We start from the raw sequence: 16,482 nt of genomic DNA, 5'->3' as shown, positions 1-16,482 counted from the left end.
AATTTCTCCCAGTCCTCAGGTTTGCTGCTTTTTCTAGCCAATTTATATGCCTCTTCCTTGGATTTAATACTATCCTTAAGTTCCTTTGTTAGCCACGGTTGAGCCACCTTCCCAGTTTAATTTTTACTCCAGACAGGGATGTACAATTGTTGAAGTTCATCCATAGAAACATGGAGAGAAACATAGAAAATAGGTGCAGGAGTAGGCCATTCGGCCCTTCGAGCCTGCACCTCCATTCAATGAGTTCATGGATAAACATGCAACTTCAGTACCCCATTCCTGCTTTCTCGCCATACCCCTTGATCCCCCTAGCAGTAAGGACTACATCTAACTCTTTTTGAATATATTTAGTGAATTGGCCTCAACAACTTTCTGTGGTAGAGAATTCCACAGGTTCACCACTCTCTGAGTGAAGAAGTTTCTCCTCATCTCGGTCCTAAATGGCTTACCCCTTATCCTTAGACTGTGACCCCTAGTTCTGGACTTCCCCAACATTGGGAACATTCTTCCTGCCTAACCTGTCTAAATCCGTCAGAATTTTAAACATTTCTATGAGATCCCCTCTCATTCTTCTGAACTCCAGTGAATACAAGCCCAGTTGATCCAGTCTTTCTTGATATGTCAGTCCCACCATCCCGGGAATCAGTCTGATGAACCTTCGCTGCACTCCCTCAACAGCAAGAATGTCCTTCCTCAAGTTAGGAGACCAAAACTGCACACAATACTCCAGGTGTGGCCTCACCAAGGCCCTGTACAACTGTAGTAACACCTCCCTGCCCCTGTACTCAAATCCCCTCGCTATGAAGGCCAACATGCCATTTGCTTTCTTAACCGCCTGCTGTACCTGCATGCCAACCTTCAATGACTGATGTACCATGACACCCAGGTCTCGTTGCACCTCCCCTTTTCCTAATCTGTCACCATTCAGATAATAGTCTGTCTCTCTGTTTTTACCACCAAAGTGGATAACCTCACATTTATCCACAATATACTTCATCTGCCATGCATTTGCCCACTCACCTAACCTATCCAAGTCACTCTGCAGACTCATAGCATCCTCCTCGCAGCTCACACTGCCACCCAACTTAGTGTCATCTGCAAATTTGGAGATACTACATTTAATCCCCTCATCTAAATCATTAATGTACAGTGTAAACAGCTGGGGCCCCAGCTCAGAAACTTGCAGTACCCCACTAGTCACTGCCTGCCATTCTGAAAAGTACCCATTTACTCCTACTCTTTGCTTCCTGTCTGACAACCAGTTCTCAATCCACGTCAGCACACTACCCCCAATCCCATGTGCTTTAACTTTGCACATTAATCTCTTGTGCGTGACCTTGTCGAAAGCCTTCTGAAAGTCCAAATACACCACATCAACTGGTTCTCCCTTGTCCACTCTACTGGAAACATCCTCAAAAAATTCCAGAAGATTTGTCAAGCAGGATTTCCCTTTCACAAATCCATGCTGACTTGGACCTATCATGTCACCTCTTTCCAAATGCGCTGCTTTGACATCCTTAATAATTGATTCCATCATTTTACCCATGACCGATGTCAGGCTGACCGGTCTATAATTCCCTGTTTTCTCTCTCCCTCCTTTTTTAAAATGTGGGGTTACATTGGCTACCCTCCACTCCATAGGAACTGATCCAGAGTCTATGGAATGTTGGAAAATGACTGTCAATGCATCCGCTATTTCCATGTAATCTATAAAAGTCTGCCATTGCCTATCCACCGTCAACCCTTTAAGTATCATTCGCCAGTCTATGCTAGCCAATTCACATCTCATACCATCGAAGTTACCGTTCCTTAAGTTCAGGACCCTAATCTCTGAATTAGCATTGTCACTCTCAATCTTAATAAAGAATTCTACCATATTATGGTCACTCTTCCCCAGGGGCCTCGCACAACAAGATTGCTAATTAATCCTCTCTCGTTACACAACACCCAGTCTAGGATGGCCAGCTCTCTAGTTGGTTCCTCGACATATTGGTCCAGAAAGCCATCTCGAATACGCTCCAGGAAATCCTCCTCCATCGCATTGCTACCAGTTTGGTTACCCCAATCTATATGTAGATTAAAGTCGCCCATGATAACTGCTGTACCTTTATTGCACACATCCCTAATTTCTTGTTTGATGCCATCCCCGACCTCACTACCACTGTTTAGTGGTCTGTACACAACTCCCACTAGTATGTTTTGCCTTTTTGTATTCCGCAGCTCTACCCATACAGATTCCACATCATCCAAGCTGATGTCATTTCTTAATATTGCGTTAATTTCCTCTTTAACCAGCAATGCTACCCCACCTCCTTTTCCTTTCTGTCTATCCTTCCTGAATGTTGAAGACCACTGGATGTTGAGTTCCCATCCTTGATCACCCTGGAGCCATGTCTCTATAATCCCAATTATATCATAATCGATAATAGCCACCTGCGCAGTTAATTCATCCACCTTATTACGAATATTCCTCGCGTTGAGGCACAGAGCCTTCAGGCTTGTCTTTTTAACAATCTTTGTCCCTTTAGAATTTTGCTGTAATGTGGTCCTTTTTGATTTTTGCCTTGGGTTAATAGAAACATAGAAAATAGGTGCAGGAGTAGGCCATTCGGCCCTTCTAGCCTGCACCACCATTCAATGAGTTCATGGCTGAACATGCAACTTCAGTACCCCATTCCTGCTTTCTCGCCATACCCCTTGATCCCTCGAGTAGTAAGGACTACATCTAACTCCTTTTTGAATATATTTAGTGAATTGGCCTCAACAACTTTCTGTGGTAGAGAATTCCACAGGTTCACCACTCTCTGGGTGAAGAAGTTTCTCCTCATCTCGGTCCTAAATGGCTTACCCCTTATCCTTAGACTGTGACCCCTGGTTCTGGACTTCCCCAACATTGGGAACATTCTTCCTGCATCTAACCTGTCTAAACCCATCAGAATTTTAAACGTTTCTATGAGATCCCCTCTCATTCTTCTGAACTCCAGTGAATACAAGCCCAGTTGATCCAGTCCTTCTTGATATGTCAGTACCGCCATCCTGGGAATCAGTCTGGTGAACCTTCGCTGCACTCCCTCAATAGCAAGAATGTCCTTCCTCAAGTTAGGAGACCAAAACTGTACACAATACTCCAGGTGTGGCCTCACCAAGGCCCTGTACAACTGAAGCAACACCTCCCTGCCCCTGTACTCAAATCCCCTCGCTATGAAGGCCAACATGCCATTTGCTTTCTTAACCGCCTGCTGTACCTGCATGCCAACCTTCAATGACTGATGTACCATGACACCCAGGTCTCGTTGCACCTCCTCTTTTCCTAATCGGTCACCATTTGGATAACAGTCTGTCTCTCTGTTTTTACCACTAAAGTGGATAACCTCACATTTATCCACATTATACTTCATCTGCCATGCATTTGCCCACTCACCTAACCTATCCAAGCCGCTCTGCAGCCTCATAGCATCCTCCTCGCAGCTCACACTGCCACCCAACTTAGTGTCATCCGCAAGTTTGGAGATACTACATTTAATCTCCTCGTCTAAATCATTAATGTACAGTGTAAACAGCTGGGGCCCCAACACAGAACCTTGCGGTACCCCACTAGTCACTGCCTGCCATTCTGAAAAGTACCCATTTACTCCTACTCTTTGCTTCCTGTCTGACAACCAGCTCTCAATCCATGTCAGCACACTACCCCCAATCCCATGTGCTTTAACTTTGCACATTAATTGTGTGGGACCTTGTCGAAAGCCTTCTGAAAGTCCAAATACACCACATCAACTGGTTCTCCCTTGTCCACTCGACTGGAAACATCCTCAAAAAATTCCAGAAGATTTGTCAAGCATGATTTCCCTCTCACTGGGAGAAATTTAGAACTCAGCAGAGGAGGACAAAGGGTTTGATTAGGGCAGGGAAAATGGAGTATGAGAAGAAGCTTGCAGGGAACATTAAGACGGATTGCAAAACTTTCTATAGATATGTAAAGAGAAAAAGGTTAGTAAAAACAAACGTAGGTCCCCTGCAGTCAGAATCAGGGGAAGTCATAACGTGGAACAAAGAAATGGCAGACCAATTGAACAAGCACTTTGGTTCGGTATTCACGAAGGAGGACACAAACAACCTTCCGGTTATAAAAGGGGTCGGGGGGTCTAGTAAGGAGGAGGAACTGAGGGAAATCCTTATTAGCCTGGAAATTGTGTTGGGGAAATTGATGGGATTGAAGGCCGATAAATCTCCAGGGCCTGATGGACTGCATCCCAGAGTACTTAAGGAGGTGGCCTTGGAAATAGTGGATGCATTGACAGTCATTTTCCAACATTCCATTGACTCTGGATCAGTTCCTATGGAGTGGAGGGTAGCCAATGTAACCCCACTTTTTAAAAAAGGAGGGAGAGAGAAAACAGGGAATTATAGACCGGTCAGCCTGACATCGGTAGTGGGTAAAATGATGGAATCAATTATTAAGGATGTCATAGCAGTGCATTTGGAAAGAGGTGACATGATAGGTCCAAGTCAGCATGGATTTGTGAAAGGGAAATCATGCTTGACAAATCTTCTGGAATTTTTTGAGGATGTTTCCAGTAGAGTGGACAAGGGAGAACCAGTTGATGTGGTATATTTGGACTTTCAGAAGGCTGTCGACAAGGTCCCACACAAGAGATTGATGTGCAAAGTTAGAGCACATGGGATTGGGGGTAGTGTGCTGACATGGATTGAGAACTGGTTGTCAGACAGGAAGCAAAGAGTAGGAGTAAATGGGTACTTTTCAGAATGGCAGGCAGTGACTAGTGGGGTACCGCAAGGTTCTGTGCTGGGGCCCCAGCTGTTTACACTGTACATTAATGATTTAGATGAGGGGATTAAATGTAGTATCTCCAAATTTGCGGATGACACTAAGTTGGGTGGCAGTGTGAGCTGCGAGGAGGATGCTGTGAGGCTGCAGAGCGACTTGGATAGGTTAGGTGAGTGAGCAAATGCATGACAGATGAAGTATATTGTGGATAAATGTGAGGTTATCCACTTTGGTGGTAAAAACAGAGAGACAGACTATTATCTGAATGGTGACAGATTAGGAAAAGGGGAGGTACATAGAGACCTGGGTGTCATGGTACATCAGTCATTGAAGGTTGGCATGCAGGTGCAGCAGGCGGTTAAGAAAGCAAATGGTATGTTGGCCTTCATAGCGAGGGGATTTGAGTACAGGGGCAGGGAGGTGTTACTACAGTTGTACAGGGCATTGGTGAGGCCACACCTGGAGTGTTGTGTACAGTTTTGGTCTCCTAACCTGAGGAAGGACATTCTTGCTATTGAGGGAGTGCAGCGAAGGTTCACCAGACTGATTCCCGGGATGGCAGAGCTGACATATGAGGAGAGACTGGATCCACTGGGCCTGTATTCACTGGAGTTTAGAAGGATGAGAGGGGATCTCATAGAAACATATAAAATTCTGACAGGACTGGACAGGTTATATGCAGGAAGAATGTTAGAACATAACAACATAAGAATTAGGAGCAGGAGTAGGCCATCGAGCCCCTCGAGCCTGCTCCACCATTCAACAAGATCATGGCTGATCTGGCCGTGGACTCAGCTCCACTTACCCGCCCGCTCCCCGTAACCCTTAATTCCCTTATTGGTTAAAAATCTATCGATCTGTGACTTGAATACATTCAATGAGCTAGCCTCAACTGCTTCCTTGGGCAGAGAATTCCACAGATTCACAACCCTCTGGGAGAAGAAATTCCTTCTCAACTCGGTTTTAAATTGGCTCCCCCGTATTTTGAGGCTGTGCCCCCTAGTTCTAGTCTCCCTGACCAGTGGAAACAACCTCTCTGCCTCTATCTTGTCTATCCCTTTCATTATTTTAAATGTTTCTATAAGATCACCCCTCATCCTTCGGAACTCCAACGAGTAAAGACCTAGTCTACTCAATCTATCATCATAAGGTAACCCCCTCATCTCCGGAATCAGCCTCGTGAATCGTCTCTGTACCCCCTCCAAAGCTAGTATATCCTTCCTTAAGTAAGGTGACCAAAACTGCATGCAGTACTCCAGGTGCGGCCTCACCAATACCCTGTACAGTTGCAGCAGGACCTCCCTGCTTTTGTACTCCATCCCTCTCGCAATGAAGACCAACATTCCATTCGCCTTCCTGATTACCTGCTGCACCTGCAAACTAACTTTTTGGGATTCATGCACAAGGACCCCCAGGTCCCTCTGCACAGCAGCATGTTGTAATTTCTCCCCATTCAAATAATATTCCCTTTTACTGTTTTTTTTCAAGGTGGATGACCTCACAATTTCCAACATTGTATTCCATCTGCCAAACCTTAGCCCATTCGCTTAACCTATCTAAATCTCTTTGCAGCCTCTCTGTGTCCTCTGCACAACCCGCTCTCCCACTAATCTTTGTGTCATCTGCAAATTTTGTTACATTACACTTTGTCCCCTCTTCCAGGTCATCTATGTATATTGTAAACAGTTGTGGTCCCAGCACCAAACCCTGTGGCACACCACTAACCACCGATTTCCAACCCGAAAAGGACCCATTTATCCCGACTCTCTACTTTCTGTTAGACAGCCAATTCTCTATCCATGCTAATACATTTCCTCTGACTCCGCGTACCTTTATCTTCTGCAGTAACCTTTTGTGTGGCATCTTATTGAATGCTTTTGGAAATCTAAATACACCACATCCATCGGTACACCTCTATCCACCATGCTCGTTATATCGTCAAAGAATTCAAGGAAATTAGTTGAACATGATTTCCCCTTCATGAATCCATGCTGCGTCTGCTTGATTGCACTATTCCTATCTAGATGTCCCGCTATTTCTTCCTTAATGATAGTTTCAAGCATTTTCCCCACTACAGATGTTAAACTAACCGGCCTATAGTTACCTGCCTTTTGTCTGCCCCCTTTTTTAAACAGAGGCGTTACATTAGCTGCTTTCCAATCCGCTGGTACCTCCCCAGAGTTCAGATAATTTTGGTAGATTATAACGAATGCATCTGCTATAACTTCCGCCATTTCTTTTAATACCCTGGGATGCATTTCATCAGGACCAGGGGACTTGTCTACCTTGAGTCCCATTAGCCTGTCCAGCACTACCCCCCTAGTGATAGTGATTATCTCAAGGTCCTCCCTTCCCACATTCTCGTGACCAGCAATTTTTGGCATGGTTTTTGTATCTTCCACTGTGAAGACTGAAGCAAAATAATTGTTTAAGGTCTCAGCCATTTCCACATTTCCCATTATTAAATCCCCCTTCTCATCTTCTAAGGGACCAACATTTACTTTAGTCACTCTTTTCCGTTTTATATATCGGTAAAAGCTTTTAATATCTGGTTTTATGTTTTGCGCAAGTTTACTTTCGTAATCTATCTTTCCTTTCTTTGTTGCTTTCTTCGTCATTCTTTGCTGTCGTTTAAAATTTTCCCAATCTTCTAGTTTCCCACTAACCTTGGCCACCTTATACGCATTGGTTTTTAATTTGATACTCTCCTTTATTTCCTTGGTTATCCACGGCTGGTTATCCCTTCTCTTACCGCCCTTCTTTTTCACTGGAATATATTTTTGTTGACCATATGAAAGAGCACCTTAAAAGTCCTCCACTGTTCCTCAATTGTGCCATCGTTTAGTCTGTGTTCCCAGTCAACTTTAGCCAACTCTTCCCTCATCCCACTGTAGTCCCCTTTTGTTTAAGTATAGTACGCTCGTTTGAGACACTACTTCCTCACCCTCAATCTGATTTACAAATTCAACCATACTGTGATCACTCATTCCGAGAGGATCTTTTACTTGGAGATCGTTTATTATTCCTGTCTCATTACACAGGACCAGATCTAAGATAGATTTCTCCCTTGTAGGTTCTGTAACATACTGTTCTAAGAAACAATCCACGTAGGCATTCTATGAATTCCTCCTCAAGGCTACTCCGTGCGATTTGATTTGATCAATCGATATGTAGGTTAAAATCTCCCATGATTACTGCCGTTCCTTTTTCACATACCTCCATTATTTCCTTGATTATTGCCCGCCCCACCATGAAGTTATTATTTGGGGGCCTATAAACTACGCCCACCAGTGACTTTTTCCCCTTACTATGTCTAATCTCCATCCACAATGATTCAACATTCTGTTCATTAGAGCCAATATCGTCTCTCACAACTGCCCTGATATCATCCTTTATTAACAGAGCTACCCCACCTCCTTTCCCTTCTTGTCTATCTTTCCGAATTGTCAGATACCCCTGTATGTTTAATTCCCAGTCTTGGCCACCCAATGTTGGGCAAGTCCAGAACCAGGGGTCACAGTCTAAGGATAAGGGGTAAGCCAAGATCAGGAGAAACTTCTTCACTCAGAAATTCCCTGCCGCAGAGAGCTGTTGATGCCAGTTCATTGGATATATTCAAGAGGGAGTTAGATATGGCCCTTACGGATAAAGGGATCATGGGGTATGGAGAGAAAGCAGGAAAGGGGTGCTGAGGGAATGATCAGCCATGATCTTATTGAATGGCGGTGCAGGCTCGAAGGGCCGAATGGCCTACTCCTGCACCTATTTGCTATGTTTCTATGTTTTCGAGGTACGCATGTGGAAGGGTGTCTGCTCGGTACATTTCTTTTCCTGGTTGATACTTTATTTCGACATCATATTGGTTGAGCCGAATGAGCAGACATTGTCGTCGCTTGGGTGCTGCAGATAACGGCTTGTGTCATATAGCAACCAAAAGCATATGGTCTGTCCATAGCATGATCTTGCGACCGTATATATATATATTGATGGCTTCGTTCCATTCCGAAGACTTGAGCGAGCAGCTCCTTTTCGATTTGAGAGTATCGCGTTTCTGCTGGAGTGAGCGCTCGGCTCACGTATGCGATTGGTTGTCCCTGTTGCAGAAGGACGAACCCAGACCCTTGTCGAAGTATCTCCTTGACCTTCGGTTGCAAGTTTGTGGTCAAAGTACGTGAGCACCGGAGAATCTGTCACGCATTGTTTGATAGCTTCAAACACTTTGTCTTGTTCTTCAGTCCATTTCCAGTCCGTGTCATTATGAGTTAGCCATCGCAGAGGCTCGCTGAGGTCTGAAAGATATAGCAATAATTTTGTGAGGTACTTTGTCATGCTGACAAATCGTTGTACACCTGCGACATCCTGCAGTTTCTGCATTTTGTTGATTGTGACCACTTTGCTTGGGTCGGCTTTGAGTCCACCACGAGACAGTATGTGTCCCGTGTATTTCACTTGGGAGCTGTTGTATTCGAATTTATCGAAGTTTAGTTTGATGTTTTTCTCACTCTGCATCTCTGCATGAATTTGCGTAAGTTTGTGTCATGATCGTGATTGGCCTCTTTAAGTGTCTCACCGCATCCAGTGATCAAGATATCATCTGCAATCTTGTAGACTCCATCTAGACCCTCGAGGTTCTAGTCTAGCTTCTGCTGGAAGATTTCCGGGCAGGACTGTGGCCAAATGACATTCTATTTTATTGATATTGTCCCCATGAGCTCTGGAAGGTTGTGAGGTAGGAGGACTCTGTGTCTAGTTCACATTGCAAGAAACCCTCCTTGCAGTCTGCTATAGTGAAGACCTTCACATTTGACATCTGTGGAAGATGTCATCGACCACAGGAAGTGGGTAGTGTCCGTGTTTCAGGGCATTGTTCAGATGTTGAGGGTCGATACACACTCGTATCTTTCCATTTGGTTTTTGTACAATCACTGGACTGGATATCCAGTCCGTCGGTTCAACAACTTTTGTGATGATTTGTCGATTTTCCAAACGATTAAGTTACTCTTTTAGTATTTGTTTGATCACTGTTGGCACCCGTCTGGGTGGCATTACAGCTAGTGTCGCTGATTCATTAAGTTCAAGGTGAACTGTCCCTGGCATGTGTCCAAGTCCCTTAAACACATCGGATACACGTTGTTGACATGAGTTTTGACACTAGCGAGATGTTTGCCTTTTCATCGTTTGCGATTCCCGTGGTTCATTTATCACCGCGATATTCTGATACTGCATTTTTATCAGTTGTAGCTGTTGAGCAGTGCGTGAGCCAATCAGTGGGGCACTTTGGCCCTCAATGATCACAAAGGGCACAATGTACTTTTGCTTGTTCTTTGTATTTTCCAGTGGCACATTACAAGATCCTACCACAGGAATGGCTGCATGGTTGTCATATAGTGACAGTATTGTCTTAGATTCTTTTATCTTTAAACCTTTAGGTAAGTATCTAAGAGGTGGCACATTGCATGTGGCCCCACAATCTATTTGCATTTTTACCATTTGACCTTTAATGGAGAAGGTAGCCATAATCTTGTTCGGATACTTTCTGCAAGCTTTGTCCTTGATTGTGCGATCAACTTTACCAAGCATCTTTACAGTCATGACTTCAAAATCAGAATCATAATTCTTTTCATATAATGCATGAACTTTTGGCTTGCCCTTATATTTAGGGTTATGTGTAGACTTCTGCCTCAATCCACTCTGCCTGCACTTTGGAGAAAAGTGATTTACTTTGCCGCAACTTGTGCAGGTCTTCCCATACGCTGGGCATTTAGTTTCTGATAGCTCATGTCTTTTGCCACAATATCTGCAATTGTTCGTGAACTCCTTGTCTGTGAATTCTTTCTTTGTGAGTCGGGGTTTTTGTCTGACAGCTTTGACATCTTCAGAGTCTGTTTTAGTGAGCTTCATGGATTTAATTTGTGCACCTGTGGCCCTTGTAGCTTTACAGAGCATCACATTTATCGAGTGTTCGGCTTGATTCTTGCAACAGCCTCTTACGTAGAGCGTTATCAGATATTCCACAGACTATGCAGTCTCTGATGAAATCATCCCTCAAATTGCCGAAATCACATGACGATGCTGGCTCTCTCACTTTCACGAGATATCTGTCAAACCGCTCGTCCCCTTGTACCCAGTTGTTAAACTGGAACCGTTCACAGATGATGTTGGTTTTACCTTTACACTGCTCTTCCCAGAGCATCAAAATTATCTCCATTTCCTCCTTGTCTTCCTCTGATTTGTAGGGAAGATTATTGTGGATATCTAGGGCATCAATGGCAGTGATACACTCTTAGTTCAACTTAACTCTATTTATTTAGGAGATCTCAGATAGTCATGGGGTTCCTTCACAGACCCTATCTCTCAATACAGCTCCCTACACCTCCTAGCTAGAGGGCGTTATACATTATCTAGTTATAGTTCAGTGACATTCTTGACCCTTGCACCAGAGAGACAACGTACCATCCTGGAGTCATGTCCACAGCCGCAGAAACGCCCATTTGTTTCCCTAACTATCGAATCCCCTCCCGCTATTGCTCTTCCATTCTTCTTCCTCCCCTCCCCCTCCCCCTCCCCCTCCCCCTCCTCCCCTCCCCCTCCCCCTCCTACCCTCCCCTCCCCCTCCCCCTCCCCCCCCGCGCAGCTGAGCCACCCGGGATGCCGTTGACGTGACTCTGGCTGCACTCCGCAGAGGAACCTTCGCCCTCACCAGTACCCAGAACTGAAAACTGGTTCTCGAGCGAGATGCACTCAGGGGTCTCCTGCACTACCTGCCTAGTTCTCCTTGTCTGTCTGTCAGTCACACATTCCCTCTCTGCCTGCACACACTCTTAAGCTGCGAGGTGACCACATCCTGAAACGTGCTATACATGAAGCTCCGTTCAAGTTCGGAAACCTGGAGCTCAAGCTGCTCTAGCTGGCAACATATCCTGCACACGTGGTCGTCCAGGCCACGAGAAATGTCCAGGATTTCCCATGTGGTACAGGATGTATAATCCATAGGAATGCGCTGTCCTGTCTTGCCTCTATTTATTAGATTATGAACTAAAGTTTTTCGTATACCCTCAGTGTTGCAGTGAAGCCTCGGACTAGATTATGTGCTTACGTCTCTGGAGTGGGACTTGAACTCATGACCTTCTGATGGACAGAGTCAAGCTGACACTGCCAGGTGGATAACTTGTTCCTCGGCCTTTGTCAATTTCACTCTGTACCTCACCCCTGTCAGATGTTTGAGAACGATCCCAGGGTAATGTTTCTCTCCAACCTTCCTCTCTGGGTCAAAGTGCCTTGCCACTGTTTATTGCCTCACTGCCAAACCAAGGCTTATGCACAACATTCAGGGAATCACAGGCTTGGATCTGCGTCCTGTCGGTGCAAGATGCAACAAGTGTGCAAGATAAGAGTGACTGCGAAGGGAGGGTGAATGTGAAGGGAGAGTGTGTGTGAAGAGAGTCAGTGTGTGAGGTAAGAGTGAATGTGTGAAGTGAGTGTGAGAGTTTGAGTAGAGAGTGAATAATTCCTGTACGAGTGTGTTCTGAAACTTCATGTGCAGGGATAATTGACCTTGGGTTTGGGTTTATCTACTTGTTTGATGCCAGTTTTCTTCCCTTTTTTTGCTGTATGTACCCCCACCCCCGCCCTTGCCACACACCCTCCTAAAGGTTAAGATTGGATTAGGGAGGGGGAATAATTAGCCATGGGGTCCTTCTGCTGAACATTGTTGTGACCCTTGCTGGAAAGTGAATGCGTGAGGACAGGATCATGCTCAGATGTGGTGCCCCCACAGTTGAATATCCAGGTGACACTTGCTGCCTAGGCTTACCCACTTGGGTGATGGCCCGGAGGGGTACCAGTTCCTCTGGAGCCTGTATCCCAGTAAGAGTCAGGGGAAGGACTTGTGTATCAAATAAGATTTGATAGTGAGCTGTGAGTTCCCCTTTCGGATGAATTCCTTTTTATTTTCTGCCCATCGCCAGGCCCTAAATGAAGATTTACTGACTAACAGGAAGGATGTACAACACAAGGTGGAAGAACTAAAGGCCAAAGACGCTGAGCTGCTGACACTGGTTGAATCGTTAGCACAGTAAGGAACCCTCAGTCCCACTCGTCTTTCTAATTGTCTGTTTCCACCGGCGATATTTAACAAGTTGACTGGACTGAACCTTCAGTTGTGGCAGCATTGCTGCTTCTGACTCATAAAGTGATTCAAAACCTGCTGCAGATAATCTCGGTGAGTGCAGACTGGACTTCCGGCTCTGAATTCTGGGTTGGCATCCAGTGGGATCCTCGCATCCGGTGGGCGGCCCCACCCTCTCATCCTATGGGCTGTGGGAACACATAAAACCCTCCCGTCATAGCGGACTGACCACCCTATCGGGTGAAAGTTGGTTACGGCCATGGAAGGAAGGTTCACGCCGGGTCTGTCAGACTGCTAATCAGCCCGCCAATTCTCCCACTGCTTCACACAGTTCTCCAAGGGAAGTGTGAAGATGAGAAAAACAATCAAGTTGAGTGTTTTAGAGTGTTAGGAAAGCCCAGCCCAGATTACATTCACACTCCTGACTGCTCGTGAATCTGCAATGTGAATCTGCAATTAGAAAGAAAGACTTGCATTTCAATAGCGCCTTTCATGACCTCAGGATGTCCCAAAGCGCTTTACACTGCTGTAATTTAGAAATCGCAGCAACCAACTCCGACAAACAGAAATCTGATAATTACCACATTTTCTGTTTTTTTAGTGATGTTGATTGAGGGATAAATATTGGCCCCAGGACAATATTTTTTGAAATAGTGCCATGAGATCTTTTACTTCCACTGGAGAGAGCAGAAGGGGTCTTGGTTTAACATCTCATCCGAAAGACGGCCTTGCCGACAGTGCAGCATTCCCTCAGTACTGCCCCTCCGACAGTGCGGCACTCCCTCAGTACTGCCCATCTGTCAGTGCGGCGCTCCCTCAGTACAGCATTCCCTCAGTACTGCCCCTCCGTCAGTGCGGCACTCCCTCAGTACTGCCCCTCCGACAGTGCGGCGCTCCCTCAGTACTGCTCCTCCGTCAGTGCAGCGCTCCCTCCGTACTGCTCCTCCGTCAGTGCGGCATTCCCTCAGTACTGCCCCTCCGACACTCCCTCAGTACTGCCCCTCCGACAGTGCGGCGCTCCCTCAGTACTGCCCCTCCGACACTGCGGCGCTCTCTCAGTACTGCCCCTCCGACAGTGCGGCGCTCCCTCAGTACTGCCCCTCCGACAGTGCGGCACTCCCTCAGTACTGCCCCTCCGACACTGCGGCGCTCTCTCAGTACTGCCCCTCCGACAGTGCGGCGCTCCCTCAGTACTGCCCCTCCGACAGTGCGGCGCTCCCTCAGTACTGCCTCTCCGACAGTGCGGCACTCCCTCAGTACTGCCCCTCCGACAGTGCGGCACTGCCTCAGTACTGCCCCTCCGACAGTGTGGCCCTCCCTCAGTACTGCCCCTCTGACAGTGCGGCACTGCCTCAGTACTGCCCCTCCGACAGTGCGGCACTCCCTCAGTACTGCCCCTCCGACAGTGCGGCACTCCCTCAGTACTGCCCCTCCCCCAATGCAGCACTTCCTCAATATTGCCCCTCCGACTTTGCAGTGCTCCATCAGTACTGAACTGGGAGTGTCAGCCTAGGTTTTTGTGTTCAAGTCTCTGGATTGGGACTTGAACCCACAACCTTCTGACTCAGAGGCAAGAGTGCTGCCCACTGAGCCCCGGCCTGTAAAGGTAAAATGGGGCAATTGTTTATTTGCAGATACAGCACCACCAAACTTAACAACGAAACCATGACGAGAGTTTAAAGCTAGTCCTTGATACTTGAAAGAGCTATACCCCATCCGTAGGCCAGGCAGTCAGTGTTATCTCTCTCGTACAACCACCTGCTGTTAAATACTGGCCCTGAAATTGCGGTCGGAGGCTTCCCGCGGGCAATTGCCTCCGACCTGAAACATTTCTACGGGAGTACCCGGTGGTCCGGGAGGAGCGTACGATTCCGGTGGCGAGGCCTTCTCTTCCCGCGCTGCGGAGCGCACTCCCATCCTCCAGGTTCCCACGCTGAAGGTGCAGTCACGTGTCACTGCTCAGCCAATCAGGTACAGTATTCCTCAACTTTCCCATTAATGGCAACGGGAACTCTGTATCTATGAATGAGAAAAAAAAAGAAAAACACTAAACATATGTAATAAATAAAAAACACGCCTCACATAATTAAAATTAATTGAAATTAAAGTTAATAAATATCTGAGAGAAAAGATTAACTTCTGAGTTTTTAAAAGTTTTTTTAATTATGGTTAAAAATAAATGTAACACAGTGGACAGGGTTTTTAAAAATATGTGTTTCTTAAATTTAATTTAATTATATTTTTGTATGTTTTTAAACTCTTATGCCTGTAAAAGTAGGCTATGCGCCTGCTTTTATCAGGCGCAAGAATTTTGAGGACATTTGCTGGGCAAGATATGGGTAAATCCCGCAATCTTGCCCGTGCAAATGTCCTTGCTCCCGATATGCGTTGGATCTGTCCAGCTCCAGCTTGATAGATTGGAAAAGCCGGTTTTCAGTGCATGCGCATTGTGCACTGAAAATCGGCTTTTCCGATGCCTTCCCGGGTCTGTACACACTCCGTATGGACCTGAGGAGGCCGGAATTTCAGGGCCATTAGTTACTCCATGGCGAGTGTACAGTAGCTGACACTGAGAGACACACGGGGTGTACAGTACCAGACGGGAGTTCCCTTTACCCTGTGTACTGTACATGTACAAGGGGCACTGAGACACACACGGGGTGTACAGTACCAGACGGGAGTTCCCTTTACCCTGTGTACTGTACATGTACAGGGGGCACTGAAACACACACGGGGTGTACAGTACCAGACGGGAGTGAATCATTCCTTTACCCCCTGTGTACTGTACATGTACAGGGGACACTGAGACACACACAGGGTGTACAGTACCTGACGGGAGTGAACCGTTCCCTTTACCCCCTGTGTACTGTACATGTACAGGGGACACTGAGACACACACAGGGTGTACAGTACCTGACGGGAGTGAACCGTTCCCTTTACCCTGTGTACTGTACATGTACAGGGGGCACTGAGACACACACAGGGTGTACAGTACCAGACGGGAGTGAATCATTCCCTTTACCCCCTGTGTACTGTACATGTACAGGGGACACTGAGACACACACGGGGTGTACATACCAGACGGGAGGGAATCGTTCACCTTTACCCCCTGTGTACTGTACATGTACAGGGGACACTGAGACACACACGGGGTGTACAGTACCAGACGGGAGTTCCCTTTACCCTGTGTACTGTACATGTACAGGGGACACTGAGACACACACGGGGTGTACAGTACCAGACGGGAGGGAATCGTTCTCCTTTACCCCCTGTGTACTGTACATGTACAGGGGACACTGAGACACACACGGGGTGTACAGTACCAGACGGGAGGGAATCGTTCACCTTTACCCCCTGTGTACTGTACATGTACAGGGGATACTGAGAGACACACGGGGTGTACATACCAGACGAGGGTGAATCGCTCCCTTTTACCCGCTGTATACTGTACAATTCTCAAGTAGGTGCAGGAACAGAGAGACCTGGGGGTATATGTGCACAAATCGTTAAAGCGGCAGGACAGGTAGAGAAAACATTTTAAAAAGCTGGGCTCCATAACTATGGCTTG

At 46.4% G+C, this 16,482-nt stretch overlaps 1 protein-coding gene across 1 annotated transcript in view; it reads left to right on the top strand.

Annotated features, from left to right (window-relative positions):
- LOC139256635 (FYVE and coiled-coil domain-containing protein 1-like) overlaps window positions 1-16,482 on the top strand; it is a 175,339-nt gene that overhangs the window by 143,792 nt on the left and 15,065 nt on the right. Inside the window, exon 9 of the mRNA XM_070874278.1 lies at window positions 12,754-12,860. Coding sequence (XP_070730379.1) covers window positions 12,754-12,860 — 107 coding nt within the window. The remainder of the gene's footprint in view (window positions 1-12,753; window positions 12,861-16,482) is intronic.

Source organism: Pristiophorus japonicus, chromosome 3 (assembly GCF_044704955.1).
Source record: "Pristiophorus japonicus isolate sPriJap1 chromosome 3, sPriJap1.hap1, whole genome shotgun sequence".
Classification (NCBI taxonomy): domain Eukaryota; kingdom Metazoa; phylum Chordata; class Chondrichthyes; family Pristiophoridae; genus Pristiophorus; species Pristiophorus japonicus.
This window is presented reverse-complemented; position numbering and strand designations above follow the sequence as displayed.